This window comes from Pyricularia grisea, assembly GCF_004355905.1.
Source record: "Pyricularia grisea strain NI907 chromosome V map unlocalized Pyricularia_grisea_NI907_Scaffold_6, whole genome shotgun sequence".
Taxonomy (NCBI): Eukaryota; Fungi; Ascomycota; class Sordariomycetes; order Magnaporthales; family Pyriculariaceae; genus Pyricularia; species Pyricularia grisea.
The window spans coordinates 921,956-947,872 of NW_022156719.1; the positions used below are offsets into that span (position 1 = coordinate 921,956).

Sequence of the window (25,917 nt, forward strand, 5' to 3'; positions counted from 1 at the left end):
GTCAGGACCGCCAAGAGCTCGCCTTAGCCCACCGTTGAGTAGTATCGTCCGCCTTATGACCCCTGCTAGTGATTTCCATGAATAAGAACATAAACCTTGCAAGCAGCCCGCAATCCAGGCCAACGGTCGCGACCCTTCAGTCAGCAGCATCAAAACTGACCATTCACTGCTCTCCAAGTGAGCTGTCTGAACGGGACGGTACAGGCCGAAAATTAGCACACACAATTGGAAAGTTCGCGTGCCCATCCGTTCATAGTTGGACATCTGCAATGAACCAAAGAAGCGAGATGGGGGGGGGTGAGATTTAACCCAGTCAGACTCGACATCAAAAGAGGGGCGCAGCTGACATGCATGCGCTTGCAGGTGAGAAATACCCGTTTTAGACGAGGTGCTGCTTATGTGTCGTCCAGTATTGAAGCTGCACCAAAGGGCCTGTATACGGCATCAGTCTGGCTTCTTTTTCCCTCCCTGTCTTGTCCCATGCTGTTAGGTAGACAGACTGGTGGCTGTTTGGCAGAGCTAATGTTCATACTCCAGGCGGTAGATGGTAGTTTGTTTCCGACTTTGAAAGCTTGCGAGTTATCAATGCCTAGCGGTTTCTTTTTTTTTTTCTTCTCAAAAGTGACCCAATGATAGAATGAATACCTGCACGAGTCTGTTTTTGTCCGCCGGCATAGTCTGTCTGCACGTCAATTCTTTTTCGGTCGAGATTGTTGCTAAATGTGGAAGACGCCAGATGCAAGACGACGTTGCATCTCGTCCACCATTGGGAGCCCTAGGAAAGCTCTCCTTCATGATCCCCATGTCAATAGTAGATATCCACACTTGATGCTTTCTTTGGAAACCAGCTTGCAGATGATTCCCACGAGATCAAGATCCTGGGGATGTCTTGTGCGTGCGTGTGCTCGTGGATACAATCCTCTTTCGGACGATGAATGAATGGGATGGCACACTACTCAATGTGGGGGATAATAAAAAAAGTAAAAACAATTAGACCAGGGGAACCAACCAGAAGAGAGGATTGAAGGAAAACAAAGGAACTGACAGTAGAACTTACGACGGACCAGACGGGAATGAGATGAAGGGTCTGAGGTGAGGTCATCTGTCCCGGCTGCCGGTGAACGGTAGGGCTGGTTCGTTGCGTATTGTTTTCTGGGTGGGTGTACAGGACTAGACCTAGTACGAAGACTGCAATCAATCTCTCACACACACCCTAACCTCCCTGAATATGTTTCCAAGGTTCAGGCTAGTATTGCCCTTGTTGATTCTTTATTTTTGATTAAACATAACAGAGAGAGAAACAAAACAAAAAAAAATTAAAAAAAAGCGCAAACTCGATCTAGAATGATTTGCGACGCGGAAATTTTCTGCAGCCTCGAAAATTTCATATACCGCATCGATCGTCCTTGCTGTTTCTTGACCTTGACAACACAATGCATTCATATGCATAGACTTCGAAAGTGGGGTAGCGTTGGCGTCACCGAATCTTTCTACCACGTAATCCATGATCACTTTTTGTACCGTGGTAGGTAGGTTTAGCGGCATGCCCCCGCACTTGACAGCTGTAGATGTGTGTCTATTTTAAGAGATGGTTTTCCGATAGACCGTCATTGACAAGACATTTAACATTCCAGTCCAAGTGCGTAGATTGACATTCCAGCTTACCTTACCAGGTTTAAAAAAATTTAAAAAAAATTTGATACCAGTACATTGACTGGAACCGAGGACAGCATACATACCAAGAAGAGGATAAAAATATTCTTTTTTCCGGTCCGGGGGGAAACATTGATTTTCATCCTTGGCGTAGTTTTACACACACGCCCTTCGAGTTTTTTTGTTGTTCTTTTCAGGGATTCGAATCTGAACAAGGCTCCATCAATCTCCTTTTCTCCCGATTCTGCTGGTGAAATTCCATTCGTTTTTTGTTTCCATGGGTCGGTGCCGAAGTTTGCGCAGTGCTTGCGTTTTTTTGTCGTGCGCCCCACCGGGATTCACCCTCCCTTACTCTGCCGGCGCATCAGCCCCGATTGATGAGGGGCTTGGAAGGCGTGGCTTGAACCACTCAGGGCTGCTACCGTCCCTGCCCGGGTCTGCAAGAGATTGTGCGATGCGACAAAGTCTTGTCTATTTCTTTTTGCTCAAGGCTGCAGGTCCAAGTGATGTTGCCCAACTCGAACCCAAAAGTGTAAAGGTTTCACGTTATGTTTCTATGTATACGTGTGTGTGTGTGTGTGTGCTTGTGTTACGTCCTAACTACACCCAGTTCGGAACCTGGAGGAACTTTTCTAGAATGACTACTCGTGACACCCGAGCTTGCTTTGTTCTTTACCACCAGCCTAGCATAGCTTTCACTCAGTTACAGTCAGCAGTAATCAGTCTTGTACAGCTAGTGGCATCTATCACCGCTGCCACCCCCATACCGCGGAGGCTGATCTGACAGTCAAAATCGCAAAGTTGTTCCACTGTGTTCATGCAGTCATTGATGTTTCGACGAAGAAAGACTCCAATACACTCAGCGATACTGGTCTACCACGTAATTAACTCTCTACATTCAATCATCATCAATACCTCTTTCCCACCGATTATACTTTTATAGTGGCTCTTTTTTTTTCGAGCCGCGTAAAGAGGCAACCGGTCGGCAGGTACTTTTGGATCGGCAAGCCATTGCCGGGTGGGGATTTTGTTTCGTTTTGAGGGCATGATTATGTACGAAGTAGTAAAAAAGTCAACGGTCGCGGGCATGCCCGACGCCACTACGACCACAAGCACCCCGTGCACAGGCCAGGGTTTGGAACTCACATCAAATTTTTTTTTAATTTTTTTTTTTACCAGGTCTATAGTAAGGAGTATTTTTCCGGGCTCTGGAAAATTGACTAGAAACGAAACCAACCCCATAACGGGCTTATGGGATTTTTTTTTTTACTTTCTTGTTTTTCTCACCAGCAAAAGCAAGGGATCCCTGTTTGGTCGCACAGACTTTTGTAGTGGATCCCCAACCGAGTCCACGGCGGTGGAGCCGGTGCCGGGCGCTTAGCCTCTATTAATAGCATCGTTGACCGATCGCTGGAGAACAAACACATCATCAATCTATTTGATACAAAACACTTTTTTTTTTTTTTTTTTTCTCCCACTCCCGAGACCGGGGGACCCTTTTTTCGGTTAAGCATCATCCATCTTGTCATGATAATAAAAAAAGATTCATCGAATATTCTCCTCGCAGACTGCCAAGAGCATTAGACCCTTGTAACTTCCTTTTGGTTTTACGCACCCACGAACGTAATTGTACTATGTATGTAAGGTAGGGTAGTATATCGGTATTGCTATTTCTATTTGCGTCTCTTTCGGAGAAAATAAGATAGACTAATTGGAATGTCGGGCTGTCATCATTGTCGAATCGGTATGCAGCCTAGCTGTAGTCCACACGACCGACTGCATACATTCATGTGAGCACTAGACTAGTTGGCACACACGCCTTGACCTATCGTTGCATGACAAGACAAGTATTTCATTCCAGTACTTCCAGTAAGATTCGTCATTGCGGTATACCAAATTATCATTTTCTTTCAACCTTGTGATGTGTACAATTGTCTGCCCTCGCATGCTGTATCTAGAATTAGCTCCCGAGAGACTAATTATATGGTCATGAACCGAAACTAGTGTGGGTTGCAGATGTTTGCTGCTACTAAAACTAGCATAGTCAAATAGATAAACTGCCCTTGCATTGGCAGAGAACAACGTCACTAGCCAGCCTGGCCAATTTTCTTAATTTGTATTTTTGCTTTGTTTTATTTTTTTTTTTTCGTTTGCATTCACCCGGCGCTTAAAACAAACGAAACAACGCGCCTATCGGCGCTTCCGGGCAAGGGTTTTGTTTGTCCCCAATGATGATTTTCTTCCAGAAAAATGCACGGAATGTTTCAAGTCCGTGTGGCACAGGGATCTCACCTGCTTGAGCTTTCCTGCAGGTAAGGTACTGATGACCAACGAAGAAAAAAGGAAAAAAATAATAAGAAAAAGAAAGAAATGAGAAAAGAAATAGGGAGAAGAAAGGGAAAAAAAGAAAGAAACGAGAAAGAAAGGAACAATAACAACATATTCACCACGCGATTTTCATGTTGTATAACCACACACCTTCGGAACCCCCAAAAAAAGGCCCACCATCATCATTACCTTCGCCTACAACTGAAGTCCTGAAAACTCTATCCGGCACGCCCCTTAACACCTGCAGCGGAAGAAAGGAAGATTGGTCGTAGATTTTTAGAATGGAAGATAGAAAATAGAAAATATCGAAAACAATAAGATTGTCCTCTCGCAAAATTTCCCCTTTGGGATGCTGGAATGTTCACGATACGTTTCCAACCATCACGATGGAGGATTTCTTCCCTAGCTACCTCCTACCCTATGCATACCGACATGGATAACTGCTCAGGTACAACAACCGGTGATCGTCAACACCCTCTTCTCACGGCAGTTCAAATTTCCAAGTAAGCCTCCTTTCCTACTTGAGAAACTCTCTTCGAGCAACAACAAAATTAGCCCCTATCGTGTATAGCCAGCTGTCCTAACCGAGGCGTCAAATTAGTGTCTCTTGGCATGACTGTCCCTGGAGTATACTCGAGGTATACCGCAGTAGTCTCTATGTACTTTCCAATGAATCGATATTTCACCGATGACAAAGATCAAGTATGCATATTCTCTGGTGAAAGTCTCCTAAGCTTACTTTTCAATCCTCACCGGGGTCATCGTCCATAGAATGGTCTGCGCCATTGAGGCCTCACCAGGCAGCTTACTATGCATATTAAAACCTTGTATAGTCTTGACGTACACCCACCAAGGCAGAAAAATTGAAGAATTAACAATGCACTGCTTTGAGCCTTATTCTGACTGAAGCCCTAATTTTTTTTTTTTCAAACTATCTCCTGAGTCCTTCCCTTGTAACGCCATGCAATCCCTCCAAAGTGGTATATCCATCTGTTCGTGAAAAAAAAACACAAATAATAATGCAAATCGTAACGCCAGAAACCCCCAACAGTGATGCCTTTGCCATGTCCATGACCATGACCAATTACTACAAATTCAGCGTAGCACAGAATCAGCCACGCCTAGTTCGCTTCTTCGTAGATCCTCCAGCTGCCTTCTCCCCGCCCGACTTCTTGCCAAAGAGGCGGGCCTGTGTAGCCTGGAATGCCTCCTCCGAGGGCTCGTCGCCGTCCTCCTCGTCCTCGTCCTCCGCCGCGCGCTTCTTGCCCTTCTTCTTCCCCTTGGGTGCAGTGGCACCGTACTTCTCGGCCAGCCGGTCCAGGGCGTCCATCCGATCTGCCTGCCTGCCCCTGATCAGGGCCGCGAGCGCATCCTCGCCGCCCGCAGCCTTCTTCTTCCCTTTACCCTTGCTCTCCCCGGCAGCTCCACCACCAAACAGCTTGCCATGCACCCCGAGCTCCTTGGCATACTCCTCCGCCTCTGCCGCCTCACCCTTGGCCTCCTTGACCCTCTTGTCCCTCTTCTTCTTGCTCTCCTTGGTGTACGCCCTAAACGCCTCGACCTCCTCCTTGGCGATGGCCTCATCGATCCAACCCCTGAAGCGCTCGTCGTCCTCGAGGACGTTGCTGAGCATGACGGACTCGTAGACGACGTCGAGGTCGCCGCGGCCGGCCTCGTACGCGGCCAGGACGTCGTCGCGCTCCTCGTCGGAGCCCTTGTACGTGCGCGCAAACTTCTCAATGGCCTCGCCCGACACGGCGTCGGCGAACTGCGCCCGGTAGAAGTCGCTCCAGTCGAAGCCGTCAGAGTCCACAATCGACTCGGACGTCGAGCCCGTTGCGTCGTACCGAGACCGCCGCGCCGGGTCCGACAGCACCGCGTACGCAAAGGCGATTTGCTGGAACTTTTCGTGCGCGCTGGCTTTTTGGTCCTCAGGGACCTTGTCTGTCACAAGGGAATATTGTTAGTCTAGTGGGAAAAAAAAAGAGCTTGACGGTAGAGGTGACGAATGCGCGCAAGTAGATGTGAAATCTGTGTAAACTCTCTATTTTCGATTTGTAGTAGTCACTTACCAGGGTGGTTCTTCAATGCGGCCTTTCGGTACGCGGCCTTGACCTGTTCCGGAGTGGCAGTCTTGTCCAGGGAGAGAACCTCATAAGGATCGATGGTGGGTGGCTCCTCGCCCGTTAGCTCCTCGTATGAATCCATAATGACTGACCAACCGATTGAGGATGGTTTGTTGGGGTTCGGTGGGGATGTAAATGGCGAGATGAAAGATGGGTGAATGTGAAGTTGAGTAAAAGACGCGCTTTCTTCGAGGGTTCGACGCGTTCCACTTAAGACAAGTCCGACGCCGGCGGGCCGGGAATGCCCCACTGTAATTCATTTAGCTACACATCCCACCACCGGCCGTCTTGCAGCTCCGTCACCCGCCCCGGACTAACTTGCTATCGCCTCTGGTAACCATCTAAAATCCAATACCCTCGATACTTGATTGTAATTACAGCAAAAAAAAAAAAAAAAAAGAATAATCAAAACATAATAAGCCAGCCACAAAATGACACCCCCCAATAACCCCCCAGACCACAAAGCCCTCATGACCCAAGCCCTCACCCTCGCCAGGTCCTCCCCCTGTCTACCCACCAACTACCGCGTCGGCGCCCTCCTCGTCGACCCATCCCCTCCATCGCAATCACCAGAATCACCCACCCCATCCTCCCCCAAAATCCTCTCAACAGGCTACACGCTCGAGCTCCCCGGCAACACGCACGCGGAGCAGTGCTGCCTCGCCAAGGTCTCCTCCTCCTCCTCCTCCTCGGATGCTCAACCACCCAGCACCGAGCTCCCAGACGACGAGCAAGTACAGCAACTAGCCCTGCCCAGGGGCCGGCTGGCGCTGTACACGACCATGGAGCCGTGCGTGGAGCGCCTGAGCGGCAACCTGCCGTGCGTCAAGCGCATCCTCGCCTACCGGGATTTTATCAGCGACGTCTACGTCGGCGTGCTGGAGCCCGAGACCTTTGTCAAGGGCAACTCGGGCCGCGCCGTGCTCGAGGCCGCCGGCATCAGGGTGCACCACGTCGCCGGTCTAGAGGACGAGATCCTCGAGGTCGCCACGGCCGGCCATGCTCGCCCTACCGTCGAGCCATAGCGGAAGTGTCGCGCGCGCGAAGGAAGGGGGGCTGGCCTGGCCTGTTGGATTTTCGCCCGCAAGGTATTCATCTTGTCGCGTTCAGCCTAGTCGTGTCTAAAAGAAAAGACTACTTAATACAAATCTACTCTCCCTAACGTTCGCTATTCACCAGGGTAGCTCTCTAAAATCATGTCACAGAAGCTATATATGTATCAATACAGCTTTCTATCTTTCGTCTATCAGCCAGCTTTCTATAAAAAAAATATGCTATGCCGAACATCCCTCGCATGATGAAATGCAAGAAAAAAATAACAGTAGCGATGTGCCCAAAATCTCGGGCAACCATTGTGTGCCACGCTTATTTTCACTTGCCCCTTTTGTTGAAAAGCCATTTTTTACCCAGTCGTCCTTTAAGCGCTCCCAAAAAAATCCCCCAAATACTCCAAATGACAAAAATGCCCCTGTTAATGGGTATAGTAGTAGTTGAGACCAGGAAAGAAAAGAAGAAAAGAAAAACACAATAAAATGTAAACATGGTGAAAGTCAGACGCTGTTGAATGTGCATCCATAATCTCACAAGAGACGGTATCAAAAAGGTCTCAGAACCTTTTAGAACAGACCGTCAATCTCCCCAGTCTCGAGATCAACATCGACATTGAGATATCCAGGAGCCGTAGGCAGACCAGGAATAGTCTGAATATCAGCAGCGAGAGCGTACCTATAACAAACACAAAATCACGTCAGTAACCAATCCTGAAAACAGCTGACCACCAACTGTCATAGTCTGAAAGCCGGGAAAACTCACAGGTAACCAGCTCCAGCCGCCATCCTAACATCCCTGATAGGCACTGTGAAGCCCTTGGGCGCACCCTTGAGCTCGGGGTCGTGTGAAGTCGAGTACTGGGTCTTGGCGATGCAAATCGGCAAGTTTCCGAATCCTTGGCGCGTGTAAGTCTCGACCTTCTTCTGGGCCAGCTCTGAGAATTCAACAGCCGCCGCACCGTACATGTCCTTGGCAATCTTCTCAATACGCTCCTGGACGGTTCCTTCCAAGCTGTACAGAAGCTTGAAGTCGGGCTTGGGAAGGTCGCTGGCTGCAATGACAGCCTTGGCGAGGTCAATCGATCCCTTGCCACCCTCGGCCCAGTGGTTGGAGAGCACAGCGTCCACGGCGCCTGCCGCCAGTGACTCTTCCCGCACGACGGCGACCTCAGCGTCCGTGTCGGTTGAGAACTTGTTGATAGCCACGACCACGGGCACGCCATATTGCTTCGCGTTCTCGATCTGCTTGCGCAGGTTCGTGCAGCCGGCCCTCAGCGTCTCAACATTCTCCTCCTTGTACACAGGGCTGAGCGGGGCGCCAGGCGTGATGGGCGGGCCGCCGCCGTGGACCTTGATCGCGCGCACGGTGGCGACGACGATGACGACGTCCGGAACAAGACCTGAAGTGCGGCACTTGATGTTGAAGAAGCGTTCACCTCCCATGGTGAAGTCGAAACCAGCTTCTGTGATGACAAAGCCAGTCTTGGCCGAGTGGTCCTCTTCAGGTTCGGTACCGACCAGCTTGAGGGCAAGCTTGTCGGCAATAATCGAGCTGTTACCAATGCTGATGTTGGCAAAGGGGCCGGCATGGACAAAGACGGGTGTGCCCTCCAGGGTCTGCATCAGGTTAGGCTTGATGGCATCGCGCATCAATGCCGTCAAGGCTCCACCGGCACCAATGTCGTCGCAAGTGACGGGGTCTCCGCTACGCGATGTGGCAACAACCATGCTGCCCAGGCGCTCTCGCATGTCTGCCAAGCTGGTGCTCAGCGCCAAGATGGCCATACACTCGCTAGCCACCGAGATATCAAAGCCGGTCTCACGGGTCTGACCCTTCTCGGTAGGCGCAGTACCAATGGTGATTCCACGCAGGTGACGGTCATTGACGTCCAATACACGCCTCCAGGTGATCGTCTCGGGGTCGATATCCAACCTCACAAAGCGGCTGATCTCTTCCTCGGTGAGCTCTGCCGGGTTGGTCTTGGTGATTCCAAGCTTCTTTAGGCGACGGAACATGATGGGAGAAAACTCTCTCTTTCCGTTCTTCACTGGAACCAAACGCTTGAAGAGGGCGGCATCCTTCGAGGTGTTCTCGTGGAAAATGCGGGTATCAATAGCAGCAGCAAGAAGGTTGTTTGCAGCAGTGATAGCGTGGATGTCACCAGTGAGATGGAGGTTGAACTCGTCCATGGGAATGACCTGGCTGTAGCCACCACCGGCAGCACCGCCCTTGATGCCGAAAGTCGGACCTTGACTAGGCTGCCTGACGTTGGCAAACGTCGGACGTCCCAAGTGACCACCGAGGGCCTGAGCGAGACCCATAGTCGTCGTAGACTTTCCTTCTCCCAATGGGGTAGGAGTGATACCAGTCACAACAACATAGCGACCGTTGCGACGATGCTTAAGGCGGTCGAGCAGGCTCAGGTCAACCTTGGCCTTGTACGCACCGTAAGGCTCCAGCTCGGAGGCGCTGATGCCAATCTCTTCAGCAACGCGGACGATCTGCTTGGGGACCTGCGCCCTGGAGATGGCAATGTCCGAGGGTACGGGGTCAAGCACCTTGAGCGGCAATGGCACGGTCTTGCGGTTCTTCTGACGCTGCGTGTGCATGGTTGCCGACTCGACGACGTTCTGTAGCAGCATGGCCACAGTCATAGGGCCGACACCACCGGGCACGGGTGTGATGTGAGATGCTACCTTAGCGGCAGATTCGTAGTCTACATCACCAACGAGACGTTGGCCAGACTTCTTTGAGGCATCAGGGATGTAGTTGGTGCCGACGTCAATGACGACGGCGCCCGGCTTGAGCCACTCCCCCTTGACAAAGTTAGGCTTGCCAATGGCGGCGACAACAATGTCGGCAGCCTTCAAGTGGTCTTGCAGGCCGACAGTCCTGGAGTGGCAGACAGTGACGGTAGCATCGGCGTTCTTGAGCAGGTAGCTCACAGGGCTGCCGACAATGTCACTACGACCAAGAACGACTGCATTCTTTCCCTTCAGGTCCACGCCGCTCTCCTGGAGCAGGACCATGATGCCCTTGGGAGTGCATGGGATGAAGTAAGGGTGGCCACCCTTCTTGGCCAATTCGCCAATATTTGTCGCACCAAAGCCATCGACGTCCTTCTCGTCAGCCACGGCCGAAGTGATGGTGTACTCATCAAGGTGCTTTGGCAATGGGAGCTGAACAAGGACGCCATGGATGTTGGGGTCATTGTTGATACGGTGCAATTGGTTGATCAGCTCAGCCTCCGAGATGTTCTCGGGATAGTGGAGCAGTTCACATTGAATGCCAGCCTTGGGGGGAAATGTCAGCAAAGTCTTGCATACCGAGGCAACAGAATGCGGGGTTCTTTACCTCTTCGGCGGCCTTGAGCTTCATGCGAACATAGGTGGCTGCAGACAAAAGTAGGTGAGAGAGCAGTTAGTCATTTGAAAGATATTGATTGATTGTAGGCTTTTTTGCTCATAACCTATGCTCATCATCTGGGTCAGAGATTGGAGAGAGAGGCAGAGAGAGTTCTTACAAGAATCGGATCTATCACCAACTAGTAGCAAGCCATAATGTTAGTCATATTATATGCAGCCCAAACAAGGTTCAAACAAGAACCGAGAATAAGAAACAAAGGGAAACAAAATTTACCTTGTATGATGTTAAGGCACGGCTTATAGTTAGGGTTCACGGCCTGCTTCTCGTCGATTTCGGCGTGAAGCCTCTCCCTGATTTTCTTGGCAATAGCATTCCCGTCAATCTTGATGGCGGCCATCTCGCTGCTGGGTTTCGAAGTGCTAGTCGCAAAGTCCCTATGCTGCGAAACTTGCCCTATGGAACTAGAACTAGTCCTTGGTAAGTGGTGTAGGTGATGGCGAGAGACCAAAGGATTTTGTGGCCCTCGAAGGATGGCACGTGAATCTGGGGAACAAGTTAAGCGGTATCGGCCAGGGTGGGTTATCGCAGATGAGTCGTTGGGTGATGACTGCAGATTAAGCGTGTGGCGCGCAGCAGCAAGACCAGAAAGGGAAGAAAACCTTGCAAGACTCGTGCTCCTCGAGTTAGGGTGCAAACTCGTGGTACGGGAACACCTGCGCATTGTGGAAGCTAGTCTAAGTTTTCCGTCGGCTATCATTTTTGCGGTTTAAAAAAAGATTCTGGGCAAGTTTGCCGCCTGATTCTTTTCAATTCCTTGTCGGCAGCGGCCGGTTCCGATATACGCCCGATGGCGTTTTTTGGTCTTTTTTTTTTTTTATTTTTTTTATTTTTTTTAGATGATATGACAAACAAAATTGTGAGTCAACGAGTGGAGCGTATTGATAGAAGGGATTTCGCCAGGATATCCCTTTGTGACGCTGGTGATTAGGAATAAATAAATAAATAAAAAAGATATGCAGTCTAGATTGATCAATGCCAAAAGACTCTCTAAACTCTTAGTCTGTTCTGCTAAAAAGATTCTTGGAAATCCGAGCCAGGCAACAGTAGCCATTCTAACTTTTGATCGGGGTGCGGCCATTCTCTCTTTAAGGCCGATGGTCGAACAGGGAGCCACCGTGTCGCGATTCAAGATGGGAGCAATTACACCGGTTCCAGTCGGTAGATATCTCGACTGTAACATCGTTTGAAACTTTCCATCCTGCTGTTCACACTCTAAACAGGTAAAGTCCCCACCGCGCCTCCGTCGAGTTTGCGGTGTGTCGAAACATTGCCAAGCAAAGAAAAATAATAAGCCAAACAAATATCAACACTTCACCGTGAGCTTGACTCTGCTGTTACGTTGGTCGCTACATTACTGCAGAATGTCCTACGTCGTGAAGATGCAGCTTTAGCCTAAGGAAGTGTTTCGCGCCTTGTCATTAATTGACGATCGCAGTGTAGCATGTTATTGGTAGCATTTCACTGTGATAAGTAGGGTTCTCAAGCTGAGCTAAGGTGTGCGTTGCCCCTATTCTAATAAGATTTTTACTCTGTATCTAAGGTAATTAACCACCCACGTAGCACCATGTGTTGGTCATACGTGTAGTGCCTCAGGTAAGGTACCTACCTTGTCTGCCAAATGCCAGGTACTCAGATTCAAAAGTCAGTCAGGTACGGTACGATAGGTCGGTACCTTACCTACCAGGTACTCAAAGGCGGTGACTAAAAATTGGTGACTGGTCCCTTAGCGCACAAGTGAGGGGCGCGAAAGCTGTCAGCGACTTTTTTCGGCCAAAAGTTGCCCCTCCCCAAAACCTCCCAAGTGACATAGCAGCAAAAACATGCAGCGCACAACACAATCGCCCTTATCAAAAAATTGTTCCACATTCCGCGAACAAGGGCCAGAGCAACACCACCAACCATCACGACTAGTATTTCACGACCCAACCCCAAACGACTGAAACCTCCACCCTAGTGTTGTCGATTCGCGATACCCCAGACTCTTGATCTTCACTGCGAACATCGAGAAACCTCGAAAGAATACCGCCAATATGAGACCCATCCTTCTTTCAGGCCACGAAAGGGCCCTGACCCAAGTCAAGTGCGCATCCTCCATCTATGCCCCATCACACCACATCACATGATGCTGGCCATCTACTTGCCGTGCCATACTAGATAACTTCAATTTTTTTTATTTTTTTTTGTGTTGGCTGAGCACCGCGCCCACGCGTCCCATTGTGACCTCTTCTGGTCCCTTGGTCTCCAATCCTTCAACCTACCATCATGCTGACCATCTCGTGCGCGTCGACCACAGATACAACCCCGACGGCGACCTCATCTTCTCAGTAGCGAAGGATCAGCACATCTGCGTCTGGTTCGCACACAATGGCGAGCGCCTGGGCACCTACCACGGCCACCAGGGTGCCATCTGGACCGTCGACTGCGACCCGACCAGCACCATCATCGCCACTGGTTCTGCCGACAACACCATCAAGCTGTGGGAGATCAAAACGGGCCGCTGCCTCCACACCTGGGAGTTCCCCACCGCCGTCAAGAGGGTCGAGTTCAGCCCCGACGGCACCAGGCTGCTCGGTGTAACTGAGAAGCGCATGGGTCACCTCGGCACCATCGTCGTCCTTGATGTCAAGCTTGACGTCGACGCAGACCAGAACCCCGAGAGGGCCATGACCATTGTCTGTGACGAGAGCAAGGCCACTGTTGCCGGATGGAGCTACCTTGCCAAGTACATCATTGCCGGCCACGAGGACGGCTCGGTCTCGCAATACGACGCCAAGGTGAGTTTGAAATGCCTCTGATGGAAAGGAGTGATATCATGTCTGCAAAACCCAGATATATATGATCACTGCCAGCTGCGCAAAGAAGAAACCCGTGAGAAAAATTTCTAATCACCATGAAACACAAACAGAACGGCGACCAACTTCACTCAGTTCAGATCCATGACATGGGCTCTGAGATCAGGGACCTTCAGTGGTCGCAGGACCGCACCTACTTCATCACGGCCTCTAAGGACAAGACCGCTAAGCTCGTCACTGCCCGGGACCTCGAGGTGCTCAAGACGTACCCTGCGGATACACCTCTGAACAGCGCTGTCATCACTCCTAAGAAGGACTACGTCATCCTCGGTGGTGGTCAGGCCGCCATGGACGTTACCACAACCTCGGCTCGCCAGGGTAAATTCGAGGCCAGATTCTACCACAAGATCTTTGAAGACGAGATTGGTCGTGTCAGGGGTCACTTCGGTCCTTTGGTAAGATTGCTATCCACTTACCCCTCAGCATACTCGAAAAAAAAAACTATGTTATATGGCTTTTTAATAAGCTTTTTACTAACATGAACGTCCCTCCCCAATAGAACTACGTCGCTGCCGAGCCAAATGGCAAGGGTTACGCCTCAGGTGGTGAGGACGGTTACGTCCGTGTACACCAGTTCGACAAGGGCTATTATGACTTTATGTACGAGGTTGAGAGGGAAAGGAAGAACAAGATGGAGCAGGCACAGCAATAAGCCACCAAAGAAGAAAAGAAAAGAATATCAACGATTTTTTTTTCTATCTTGGTTTTTGATTTCCGCAATGGTTTTATAACGGAAGGCAAAAAAATAGGCGCCTGGAGTGGGCGGTCCAGCCCGCAATTTGTTCTCTTTATTTTTCTCTTATTCCTCTCAGGTTTTTGGTCCTTGCTTATTTTGTTTTATTCATTTTTTTTTTTTTTTTTGGTTCATAAGTTCTATTCACCTAAGGGGGCATCACACAGCGTTTTCTTGGTAAATATTTTTTTCTTTCTTCTCTTTTCTTCTTTTCGCGCTGGGAGGGCAAACAAATGGGAAAGACAAGAAAGGGCTTTTTAATCAAATGGGAGTTCCTCGTGACCACGAAGAAATAAATAAAAAAAAGCCGAAAAAGAGTTGCATCACTTTCAATGAAAAAAAAAAGGAATGAAAGAAACTACGAGAGAAAATGGTTCGGTAGTGGTAATGGCAATGACGATGACGATGATATGCTTCAAAAAAGAAAAACAAGATTTCATCCAGCTCTCCCTCTCTCTTTCTCTCTCCCCCTTAAGGTCTACCTACGCACATGTCTTCATTCTGTATGTTCTTCCCACAATGAATAGGTAACTCCTGTTGTTTCTCCCGAAAGTTTCTCCTTTGATCTTGTCCCCAAAGTCGGAGCGAAAACTAGCAAAAGCCGAAAAGAATTACCTACCCCTGAACCAAGCTTATCTATGTCGTCAAAACACCCGAAAACGCCACATTTCTCTTTTTTTATTTTGCCCATCGAAAGAGTTCCCAATAGATATGTACAAAGAGAGTCTGAATTACTGAAGAAGACACAAACTATATGGGCGTTGTTTATTTCTTCTTGCCCTTGGCCTTGCTTTTGGCCGGAGGCGCAGGTGATGTGTTGGAGTTTACGCTTGATGCCCTTGAAGGAGCTGCCGAGTTGGTTTTGCTTGCTGTAGTTGACTTGACATTATCTAGTGTCTTGTTCTGCAATTCAAAAACATTAGCACATAATCCCCCGGTTGTCTGCAATAGCTCTTGCAATGTAAACGTACCTTGACCCCGTTCTTGGCCTTTTTCTTGGGGGGTGCCATTCCCAGGATGCTGTCCTCGTCGTTCTCCTCGTCATCAACGTCACGCTTGGCACGGCCATTCGCAGTTCCGTTGGCCCCCTTAGTCGTGTTCATATCATCAAACTCCTTGACAATAGTAGTGAGCAAGGTGGTCGCGCGTCGGCTGAGCTCGGTTGGGGTGCGGCTCAAAAAGAACCAGTCAAAGCGGAACAATGCGCTATCACGGATCTCGTCCCGAATGGTCTCAAAGATGCCGTCGGAGTCGATGCCATGCTTGTCAAGCTGCACGAGCAGGAATCGGTCTTCTTCTTCGGTATAAACTTTTTTGTTGGTTGTCGACACCGAGTAGTTGATCTTAAGCTGCTGCAATGGTACACGATACTGTGACATCTTCTTGCGCAGCATCTTGCGCTGATGCTCAATCTTGCGGAGCTTTTCCTCACCGTCCTCAATCGTCTTGATGTATTTGTGGTAGTCGGCAATTTCGGTGTAGCGCTGCCAAAAGACCTTGGAGTATGCCTTGATTTCTGCGGCCGTCTTGCCCGCCACTTCAGTAGCGATGCCCTCGAAATCATTTCGCCCAAACTTATGGCAACCATTGACGAACTGCTGGAAGTCCCTCCGGTTCCAATCCGAGAATCCTTGTTCTGACAGCTCCTGTTTCCGCTGTTGCTCTTCCTCGGTGAGCGGCGTGGCGTTGTCAATTTCTTGCTGATCGAGAGCCTGCTCAGCCTCCCGGTCCGACAAGGTAGCATCATCGCCGTCGGGCAAAGGCACCTTGTAGCCGATCTCCTTGCGGTAAAATGCAGTCTCCCGATCCTGCAGGTCGCGGAGCTCTGGTGGAAAGAACTGATAATCCTGAATGTGGACCTGCTTCGGAGGACGAGGAGCTTTGGGTTTGACCTCCTTGGGCTGGCCTGTGTGGCCGTAGATAGCCTGACGGTAGTACTTGTCCACCGAGTAGGTCTGCTCCTTGCGCTCTCGCTTGGCTGGGTTAATCCAGTTGGCACCTATATCCTTGCTCTTGTTGACCAGGGCAAAGTTCTCGCCATTCCAGTCGTAGGCAGACTCGGACGAGAACTTCTGCAGGTCATCAATACCAAGCTTCTCGTAACGAGCGTTGAGCTCACGAGTGCGGCTTTCACCGGAAGCAAGCATGGCTTCAATGTCGTCATCTTGGATATCGTCGGCAGACTTGACCACATCGCTATCGGAATCCTTGTTGAAAACGTTGGCCGCACCGTGCTGGATCATTGACAACAGCTCGTCCTTGTTCGCCGCTGCTTTGGCAGCAACTTGAGCCCTGCCTTGTTGGATAACCAACCTGTCCAAATGCAGCTTCTGCGCAGCGCGCTCCAAGACCTTTTCTTCAATGGTATTGTCCACCAGGAAGCGGTAGACGTAGACTTGCTTTGTTTGACCGATACGGTGAGCTCGATCCATAGCTTGCAAGTCGGCCTGGGGATTCCAGTCACTGTCAAACAGAATGACAATGTCTGCAGTAGTCAGGTTGATTCCCAAGCCACCGGCACGAGTGGTGAGAAGGAAGACGAACTTGTCCGAGCCGGGCTTGTTGTACTCGTCGATGGCAGCGATCCGGTCCTCGTGGGCGGTACCTCCGTCTATACGGCTATACTTGTACTCCCTGAAAACACAGTAGTCCTCAAGGATGTCCAAAACACGGCTCATTTGGGAAAAGATGAGTACGCGGCTTCCTTGAGCCTGTAGACGCTTCAACAACTTGTCCAGGACTACCATTTTACCCGAGTTGTAGACCAGGTGCTCGTCGGTGGTATACGGCGGGCCGGGCTCGGCACCCTCGAATAGATAGGGGTGGTTGCAGCACTTCCGTAGCTGCATGACGATGTTGAGAAGCCTAGTTTTGGACTCCCGCTTGCCATTGGCGCCGTTGACTGCGTCGATATCCTTCTCCAGAATCTTTTGATACCAGGTGCGTTGCATCTCGGTCATTTTGAGATACAAGTTGACTTCCTTCTTGGGCAGCAGGCTCTTCTCCACATCAGCTTTCACACGACGCAGTAGGAAAGGTCGCAGGACGCGGTGTAGTTGCTGAACCACTGTATCCGAGTCTTGTCCTTCACCTGAGAACCACTGGTCGAAGGCCTCAGAATCTCCAAATACGTCTGGTAGAAGAAAGTTGAGCAAAGCCCAAAGCTCGTGGATGTTGTTCTGTAGTGGGGTACCGGTGATCAGGAGACGGTTACGCGAGTTGAATAGCCTGATGACCTGAGCCAGAGAAGACTCTTCGTTCTTGATGCGATGGGCTTCGTCGATAATGATGTACTCCCAGGCGAACTTCTTCAGGTGGCTCTTCTCGCGGAGGATCATCTCATAACTGGTGATACAGACGTCAAAACTTTCGTCAACAAGACGCTCTGCAATCAAGGCTGCGCGCTCATCTTTGGCTCCTTGCAAGACAAGCACATTGACTTCGGGTGTCCACTTCCCAAACTCGCGCTTCCAGTTGTCCAGGGTTGACTTGGGTACTATAACCAGATGAGGGCCCGTAATGCCCATGATGTGCCGGAGGTATCCCAAGAATGAAATGGTTTGTAGCGTCTTGCCGAGACCCATCTCGTCGGCAAGAATACCCGAAATACCGTTTTCGTGTAGTGAAATCAGCCAGTTAAGACCGGCAATCTGATAGTCGCGCATGGTGCCCTGGATGAAAGCAGGGGACTCGCGAAAGACGGTTTCGGCCGATCCTCCGTGTTTCTCGTCCTTGAGCAGCTCAGCGTCTTCCTCGGCTTCTGTCCGGCGAACCCTACCGCTAGACGCGCCACCTTGGCGACTGGCTCCCTTCTTTCCCTTGGTTGCTTCCTGGTTCTGCGCATCTATCTTCTCCATGATGCTTCGAATGTTGGGATCGGGGTTGGTCTCGATGAAGTGACGGAAAAGGTCCGTCAGGCCCAAGAGATACCGAAATCGGCGCAGAGTGTCATCCTCCTATCGAAACAGATTCTGTCAGTCAGCTGCCGCGTATTTGAAGAACTGTGCATATACTCGAGACAAGGCTTGCAGCATACCTTGGACTCGCCAAGGCGGTCATGTTTCCTGCCAAATATACTCCTGCGAAGCTGGTTGGCTTCTGTGCGGCGCTTGCGGCCGTCTACTGTCAAGTCTCCGGCGACGCTACTCGCTGTGGTGTTTGGGTTGGTATCTGAGTCGGTATAGTCGGGGGTCTCGTCCACTTCCTATAATCGTCCATTTATTGCGAATTCGTCAGTAACATGCTCCTGTCATCGAACGAGCTTTGTGGTTTTAACATGCGAGTTGCTCACCATTTCATCACCTCCGCGCTTTGCGCTCTCGGGCGTGGCATCCACCATTGACGCGTCGGTGTCGACGGCACTGGCCCGCGAAGCTCGAGGCATTGTGCTGATATTTGATTTCCCCAGTAAGTACCATCCACTTACACGCGCCTGGGACGCGCCTTTTCGCTCTTGTCAATGACTTTGGAAACCCAGAGATGTCTAATTTCTTGTTTGGAGATTCCCTGGTTTTATGTTTGCAGAGAAATGGCATGTATGAAGAAGGACTGTAGCTGCGAATGTCGAAAAGCGGGATGGGGGGAGAGAGTTCGCAAGACGTGAAGTAGAGCAAGTTGAGGTACCCAAAATTCCACCTTACGCGTCCCAATTCGGTTTAGCTCGGCACGAAAGGGAAGAGGGAGGTATCACGTGAGCGCGACGCGATTTCTCCTGCAAGCATTTTATCGCAGCCAAGCTCCCAAACACCAATGAAAATCTAGCTGTCCGACTGTCCGACCTACCCTGTCTTACCTACAAACGGACGTAGTAAGAGTGCACTGAGTGCGGTGTGCTTGCTCTGCCTTCCAAACTCAGAACCAGCAAGGGTCTGCAGTAAGTTTGCCAGCAGCATTTACTTTTTACCGTTAAATAAATTCTCCGCCACAGCCCTCCCTCGCATCCAATGATTTGAAGATCCGGCTTATTATGTGCTCTATTTGTCGGTCGCTCGATGCTGAAGCTTTCCGCATATCGGAGCACGCCTTTACAAGTGTGGATACAATCAAGTGAACAGCACAAGTACGTGTGTAGTTAGGCTCATAGATGTGTGTTTGGGTGGACAGCTCATTATATAAATCATACTGAGAACGGTTTCGTAATCCTTTTTTTTTTTGTTTTTTGGTTTTTTTTTTTTAGCTATTGATGCTAAAATGGTGTATCCCTGATCTTCATCAAAACATTCAGCCTCAACTCAAGTGGCTGAGAAAAGACGAATCGTAGCGTAGTAGTAGGCTGTCAGCCAGATGATGCAAGGTGGGGAGCACTAACCGATCGAGTATGGGACAAAATAATGGCATCGATGCTACATACTCTGTGAATTTATGCATTAGATAACTAGCTGTGATAGAAATAGCCGGATCAATTCCCCATGAATAATACAACAAATGTCATTTACGCATTTAAGAAGGGATCAAAGGACAAGTAACCGTCAACTTCCCTAATAAGCTTGATCACTTCGTAACTACCTACCTACCCTGGACTTGACTACGGCTTCGACCCTGACCAACTACGCTCGGCCTAAGCAGCCAAGCGTGATCCACCTGCCTAACAAACCCATGTCCACAAGAGTCAGTCATGTGCATTGGCAATCGACATCATCCACCTGGTCGGCTGTCAGCTCCTTGAGCGGATGTTGCTTTTTCCATTGCCTTTGTTTGAACCTGTCCAACTTGCCCAATTCTCTCAGACCAACATCACATACCGCAACGATCACAGAACCGACAAAATTCATCACCGTCTTGCCTTGATCGCTCTGTACATCTTTCTGTCTGTCTCCTGGCACTTTTCTCGTCAACCCGAGCCTCCGTCTTCGACTCGCTTCGGTCTGCCCAGACCTTCGTCGACCCGTGCTCCACTGTGGACCTTTTGCAAAGGCGGTAGAAAAAACCGACCTTATCACCACCCAACGTACCCCTCCCAGCTACAGCTGCAACGTACGCTGAACAACAAAGACAAGGTCTGCACTGTGAAAACAACTTCAGGAGATTTGCAGTCTCTCACCGGACTGTTTGTTCGCTTGTGTATTCAGCTCCCAGAGACAAAGGAGCAAAGAAGAAAAATCATACCACTTTAATCAACAATCGGATGGACGGCCCGACGCAGTCCAACAAAAACATGAGCTCAGAACCGGCCGAGCAGCTCCTCGACGCCTTCAAGGCCGCCGCCCTTTCGGTGACGAGGCTATACAAGAACTCGACCGCCGCCAACGCCAAGGCCAGATCCGACGGTTATCAGGACTGTCTCGATGACCTGCTTGCCTTTCTTGACAAGGAAAGCATCGGGCTCGGCGACGGCGAGGGCTGGAAGATCCGCCAGTGGGCTACGGAGCGGTTGGAGGGAGGCGGCGGTGACAATGGCGGCAGCGGAGCCCAGCAGTCAATGGAGAGCGAGGACGACGCCGACAAGGCCGATTCAGCTTCGTCGCCCGAGATGCAGCGTTCCACCGTTTTGACGCCGACCTTCGCCCCTGCGGTGGCTCCTATAGTTACGAGGACCGATTCTGCTCCGCCGACTACAGCAAACTCGATAGCATTACCACCTAGGACAACTATATTGACGCCTGTGGCATCCGAACCTATGCCTTCGTACTCGACGACGCTGCCGACCCAAGACACGTTTACGTTTCAATCAACCGTTCCCTATCCACAGGAACCGAACCTTAATATCGAATCACTGGACCTATCCGACGCCCGGACCCAAGAGGGCAACGGTCAGCAACCAATCTTTCCTCCGCAACAGCAAACATCAGTAATGTCACCGGCGCTGGCCGCCTCAAGGACGTCGAGGGGCCGACATGGTAGCAGCACCACCAGGCCAGGAGGCAGGAGTCGACTAGGCAAAGGAGCTGGCCAGAAGCGGAGGATCGGCGACGACCTGGCAGACATCTTTAATATTGGAAGTCTGGGGTACAACGGCAAAGATTTTTTCGGCGGCTCAAAGAGGAGTAGGCTCAACTAATGCCTGCTAACGGGGAGGGTGGAAACACCTAATAAGGGAAAGGGTAAAGGGAAACACATACGGGGACTGATGACATATATCATGTTACGGCGCTACTTGAACGACGGTGAATCATTCTCGCTTGTCAAATTTGGGAGGAGTCGGGGCCGGGTCTGGCGCATATCATGGGGAGTTCTTATCGAGGTCTTTGTAACTTTTTTTTTTCCTCTCTTTACTTTTTTTCACGGGATGGGGTTGGGCATTGATATACAGCAGGCAGCCCTCTTTTTTCGAGTTCTGGCTTTTGATGGGGGTTTTTTTCTTCTTCTTTTTTTTTTGTTTTATGATGTTCAAACGGCGTAGTGAGTAACGAGTCCAGGGGAGGAGAGTGCAGTGGGAAATCGGCTGCCACCTCCCCGACGCAGACCAGCCGGGTTTTGTTTCCTTTGTTTGAATATCTTGGGGGAGGGGTATAGACGATGGGATTTTTTGATGAGCCACTACACCAATAAGACAGGAAAACAAACCACGCAGGTATGTCACGACATGCCTGTGAGTTGGATCCATGTTCGATTTGACAAAGACAATGCCTTGTCGTGATTTGACTCGTCCTTTTTGGAAGTATTAAACTCGCAGCTACCGTTTGACACCTTGTTTCTAAACGAATCAGTGGGCCGATCACCGAGACTTGGACTGCATCTGCTCCATCTTGACAGCATGCCGGCTTTATCCACAGCGAAGGACCAGAGTCTAGAGTCTCGAAGGGGGTTTTTCGACCCGCTGCTTTTAGCAAAGAGGTCGACTGGGGAAAGAGATAACAGAAACAACTATCAACCAATGCTGGTGACAAGCAGATAGGAAAATGGCTTCGGGCATGAATACGCGTTCACTTTTTGCTTACCAAAACACCATAGGAAGCATGAAATCTGGAATATCGGAACGTACACTCCTGAGAATACATATGGTACTGCGTTCTCTACAGGGCAATATTTTTCATGCTCTGAATCTTATGTAATTTTGAATCTTTCGAGGTAACATGGTCTGTAACGTTGGTACCTCATTTTTCTAGTCTCGGTGGTCGGATACGTGACAATTACATCTGCTCAAGCTTTGTTCCACACACCGAGGTGGATCTTAACATAACAATATAAATATTCATCAACAGATCGCAAGACATCTCGGATATCTAACTGGAACAATCTACCTAATTTACTAATCTCTGTGACGAAAGACCAAATAATTAAAGTGGCAAAAGAAACATACCTACATTTTCAACCATTCCAAGAGCAAGATAAGGTGGTAGGTAGGATTTTGATATCTCGTGTGTTTTGTGACCACCATCGGCCCGGGCCTCGTCCACCTTTCGAGATGCGACACCTCCCCCGAGACATTTCAGAAGAAAACAGCATGGTTGCCCAGAGCACCAGCGGAACGCAAGCCAAAAAAAAAAAAAAAAAAAAAAAACCAATTCACTCCCCCAAGGATTTTCGAAGCGTGAACACGAACAAACTAAATCTGAAACCCACCGCCGCAATCATAGATGATCGACAAAACCAAGTCTTTCAAACGCCCCCCGATATTTTTTATTTTTTTTATAATCTTTGCTACGCCACCTGAACCCGCCACAACAGGTGCGGGTTGGCATAAACGGTAGATGACACTGTTAGGAACGCAGAGCTAGCCGGTGAATGTTCGTCTGCGCCTCCGAAGCGGCCACGGGGGGGACGTAGTTTCCTACGGATATACTGTTGCGGTATCACAGTGTCTTTTTGGTTAGGTAGCATGCTTCTATTTTATTGTTGGAGATTGATGGCCGCCTCAGCGAGCTGTTGAGCATTGCCACAGGTTCTTTGGCGGGGGTTTGTTTCGTACGCTTGCTTTTTTTTGTGTTTTGGCTCGTTGGTGGTTGAGTCTTGGCCTTGTATGAGCCTAATCAATGTGTATTCGACCGGCAAGGCGGGAGAAACACATGATTATAATAATATTTCGCAGGGGGCCATATATATTGTATCTTGCTATCGAGTTAACTGGCCCATTGTATAGCACCGCTAATTTGACTGATAATGGACAAATCTTCACTGGATATCACCAGGTCAGCCTACATTTCTTAACACCCATCAGGATCAAATCCTGGTGGGCTGTCATGATATTCCCATAACCTAATGTATTTCCGTGGTTGTGCTTGCCCAGTCCGTCTCGTCATGACTTGCAACTCTACCAACAAGACCGTTGAATTTTTGTTTCGTTCTCAACCCCCGAACGTAGTCACAACGATGTATTGCTAGGGAGAACATCACAGGAAGCAAAAAAATAAATAAATAAAAAATATCGATACAAGCAGAAGACTGAGATATTATGAAGAGATGAACAAAATTTGTCTTTGCGCCACAGCTTCCAAATACGGTAACTTGCACCGTGAACTGGGATAGAAGGGTAGACTCGATATAACCAACAGTGAGTGCATATTTATATTCACTTGAACGTTTGTTCTGCAACGGCCAAGTAGATGATCGGCCGATGATCCTTTCTGGAGATGCCGAGTCGCTCAGGTCTTAAGCCCGAACGTCTTCCCGGGGAATCACAACAAAAAAATTGAGGGAAAGAATTTAAAAGAATAAATTACACCAGTGCCGTTTTTGTAGCCATCCGTTTACTGAACTGTCATCATCGCTTAGGAGGCGGACGACCGCAGTGTGGCATAAGAGACGTTCGGGCCGACAACCTTCGACATTGGGCGTGGCGTGAGCGGCTACTTGATGTTCATAGTAGGCGTTTGTCGGTCTAAGATTGAGGGGGCTGGTGATGAGGATTGCAGGATGCGGCTTGTTATACTAAGTAGATCGTTTGAAATCCAAAACCGAAAGTTGGAACACTCACATGGAACGGGGCCGGCGGGGAAATGACGATGAAGCCTCGGTATTGCGCTGTATAGGATACTACGACGGAGACGCAAGGGTTGGTCGGGCAGTGGATACATACCTAGATAGATAGCTGGGGGTTGATCAATGCAAAATCAACTACGACTCTACAGCTCTTGTCCGGAGAGAATCTCCCGGGACCTTGTTGGAATCAGTACTACGAAGTACTAGACTAGTTTGCAGCATCTACCCGATTCGGCAGGGTGGCATTAGTGTGTGCCTTTGCCGACACATATGTACACCCCGAAAAAAAAAAAAAAAAAAAAAAAAAAAAAAAAAAACAGCAGGCTTCCCTTCACCTCGGTCAATAGCAGTCTAACTGACACATGCGCACTGACGTGCCGTCTTCCCGTGGGGGGATGTGAGCGCCATGTGGTTCAAAAAGAACCTAGCACAAGCCAGTATCCATTGACAAATGACAGTTGAGAAGACAGGCTTGACCAACAGGCAGGTCTTGGCAGTTTAGTGGTCAAATGAAAATAAAACGAGCTCGTGTGCACTGTAAGAAGCAGGAAGGACTTTGTAATTTGTGACTAGACTGGTGCCGTACTGCCGTCCCATCATCGTCACCCCTAGGAAATAATACTAGTAGATAGAGTAAAACAAACCCTTGATTAGGTACGGTTACCACGTAGAGTTGGAGGAAAACGTGGGACCAGCACGAGTCGTTGCGACCGAACCGCGGATGCAATCGAGGCTACTGTAATTACCTCGATCCCTGGAAGGTTCCAGGGTAGTGTTGTACTCTTTGTCCCACATTCTTTTGCAATCTTGCTTTTTCGTCATGTCGTATCCAGAGGACCTAATCGTGCCATTTAGGAAAAGAATTCTGGGGATCACTCTGGCAAAGAACAAAACCCCAGGGAATCTTCTAGTTGGCTTGCAATTTGTAGCCAAAAAGACAGCAAGCATAATTGGTTTTACGGAGAGCGGCACCATGGTACGGCCGTACTGAAATCCATTTTACTGAATCGGTTGGTTGCTTGGCAGACCAAAGTGCCTTCTTTCATTGTAGCCGAGTAGGACGCTCGGTCGATCTCAACCGTGGGAGGCAAGGGTTCCCAGGGGAAAATGGAGAGAGGGTTGGCAGCTCTTGGGAGGGAGGGGGTCGTTGCGGATGAAAAGCCCAAGATGACAATGCTTTTCATTTATTTTTGTACCTATGTAATTATTGTCCACCGCAAGTTACCATGGTATAGAGAAGCAAAGGGTTGTATCAAGATGTTGGTAGTGTGTGCATATCGAGATGGAGCGGAATACGTCCAAGGTTGGGTGGGCTACAGCCAAGGTCATGGGCGCCCAGCTGAAGTGGTGTTTTGCGCAATTCGAACGTCTTTTCATTTTTATTGAGCACTAGACAGACTGATGTTATCGTGGCGTTGTCAAGTGTGGATGAGTGTAAGCAAAGAATGTGAAGACGATCGATGCACATAAGTCATGTAAATTATAATGACTTGTGTTATAATCATATGAAAATGTACAATACTACGTAGCACAGCTGCCATTACGATCAGCACGAACCCGAGCTGTCTGTACCTTTGCCAACCAGGTACTCCGTAGTCCGACACATAGCTTCCATATTGGGAAAGTCGTGAAGCCGAAGCCTAATTCTCGCCCATGCGATTTGACCAGGATGTTTCTTAGTTGCCGCTAACCGCTTGGAGCTAAACCCGACAAATTATGCTTGACATGCAAAAAAAAAAAAAAAAAAAAAAAAAAAGCTCAAGTCACCGCTACCTTATCGAAAAGCCGCAAAACTACTTTAACGGAAGCCCAACGACTTACTTTTTACGTGCGGTGTACCAATTGTTATACGAGGAACTTATGGAACGTTGTAACCAGACACACTAGGTCC

The 25,917-nt window shown here is 49.4% G+C and overlaps 7 protein-coding genes across 7 annotated transcripts; 3 read left to right on the plus strand and 4 right to left on the minus strand.

Moving 5' to 3' along the window:
• Positions 1–805: 805 nt before the first annotated feature.
• On the minus strand, positions 806–1,296 carry PgNI_08229 (uncharacterized protein; the record flags this gene model as incomplete). The annotated part of the gene is made up of 2 exons (XM_031128228.1): positions 1,058–1,296; positions 806–952 (listed from the first exon to the last, which is right to left on the minus strand). Exons 1-2 carry the CDS (start codon positions 1,100–1,102, stop codon positions 806–808), a joined length of 192 nt encoding a protein of 63 aa, XP_030978477.1. The 5' UTR covers positions 1,103–1,296.
• Positions 1,297–4,866: 3,570 nt separating this feature from the next.
• Positions 4,867–6,258, minus strand: PgNI_08230 (uncharacterized protein). The gene is made up of 2 exons (XM_031128229.1): positions 6,054–6,258; positions 4,867–5,925 (listed from the first exon to the last, which is right to left on the minus strand). Exons 1-2 carry the CDS (start codon positions 6,187–6,189, stop codon positions 5,093–5,095), a joined length of 969 nt encoding a protein of 322 aa, XP_030978698.1. The 5' UTR covers positions 6,190–6,258; the 3' UTR covers positions 4,867–5,092.
• A 280-nt stretch (positions 6,259–6,538) lies between these two features.
• On the plus strand, positions 6,539–7,132 carry PgNI_08231 (uncharacterized protein; the record flags this gene model as incomplete). The annotated part of the gene is made up of 1 exon (XM_031128230.1): positions 6,539–7,132. One exon carries the CDS (start codon positions 6,539–6,541, stop codon positions 7,130–7,132), a length of 594 nt encoding a protein of 197 aa, XP_030978699.1.
• A 158-nt stretch (positions 7,133–7,290) lies between these two features.
• On the minus strand, positions 7,291–11,246 carry PgNI_08232 (uncharacterized protein). Its single transcript, XM_031128231.1, has 5 exons — positions 10,797–11,246; positions 10,681–10,701; positions 10,512–10,549; positions 7,920–10,450; positions 7,291–7,832 (listed from the first exon to the last, which is right to left on the minus strand). Exons 1-5 carry the CDS (start codon positions 11,242–11,244, stop codon positions 7,724–7,726), a joined length of 3,147 nt encoding a protein of 1,048 aa, XP_030978700.1. The 5' UTR covers positions 11,245–11,246; the 3' UTR covers positions 7,291–7,723.
• Positions 11,247–12,613: 1,367 nt separating this feature from the next.
• Positions 12,614–14,087, plus strand: PgNI_08233 (uncharacterized protein; the record flags this gene model as incomplete). Its single annotated transcript, XM_031128232.1, has 4 exons — positions 12,614–12,663; positions 12,877–13,357; positions 13,489–13,830; positions 13,935–14,087. 4 exons carry the CDS (start codon positions 12,614–12,616, stop codon positions 14,085–14,087), a joined length of 1,026 nt encoding a protein of 341 aa, XP_030978705.1.
• An 846-nt stretch (positions 14,088–14,933) lies between these two features.
• On the minus strand, positions 14,934–18,552 carry PgNI_08234 (uncharacterized protein; the record flags this gene model as incomplete). The annotated part of the gene is made up of 4 exons (XM_031128233.1): positions 14,934–15,071; positions 15,140–18,124; positions 18,205–18,372; positions 18,460–18,552. 4 exons carry the CDS (start codon positions 18,550–18,552, stop codon positions 14,934–14,936), a joined length of 3,384 nt encoding a protein of 1,127 aa, XP_030978707.1.
• Positions 18,553–20,292: 1,740 nt separating this feature from the next.
• PgNI_08235 (uncharacterized protein) lies at positions 20,293–21,165 on the plus strand (the record flags this gene model as incomplete). Its single annotated transcript, XM_031128234.1, has 1 exon — positions 20,293–21,165. The coding sequence occupies one exon, from the start codon at positions 20,293–20,295 to the stop codon at positions 21,163–21,165; it is 873 nt and encodes a 290-aa protein (XP_030978654.1).
• Positions 21,166–25,917: the final 4,752 nt, after the last annotated feature.

Excerpts from the sequence above, each read along its gene's own strand:
- PgNI_08230 (XM_031128229.1), bottom strand. The coding sequence starts at position 6,189 with ATGGATTCATACGAGGAGCTAACGGGCGAGGAGCCACCCACCATCGAT. Across the intron at positions 5,926-6,053 it reads CGCATTGAAGAACCACCCTG|ACAAGGTCCCTGAGGACCAA; the intron begins GTAAGTGACTAC and ends CCCTTGTGACAG.
- PgNI_08232 (XM_031128231.1), bottom strand. The coding sequence starts at position 11,244 with ATGCGCAGGTGTTCCCGTACCACGAGTTTGCACCCTAACTCGAGGAGC. Across the intron at positions 10,451-10,511 it reads AGCTCAAGGCCGCCGAAGAG|GCTGGCATTCAATGTGAACT; the intron begins GTAAAGAACCCC and ends TTTCCCCCCAAG. Across the intron at positions 7,833-7,919 it reads GCGGCTGGAGCTGGTTACCT|GTACGCTCTCGCTGCTGATA; the intron begins GTGAGTTTTCCC and ends TGTTTGTTATAG.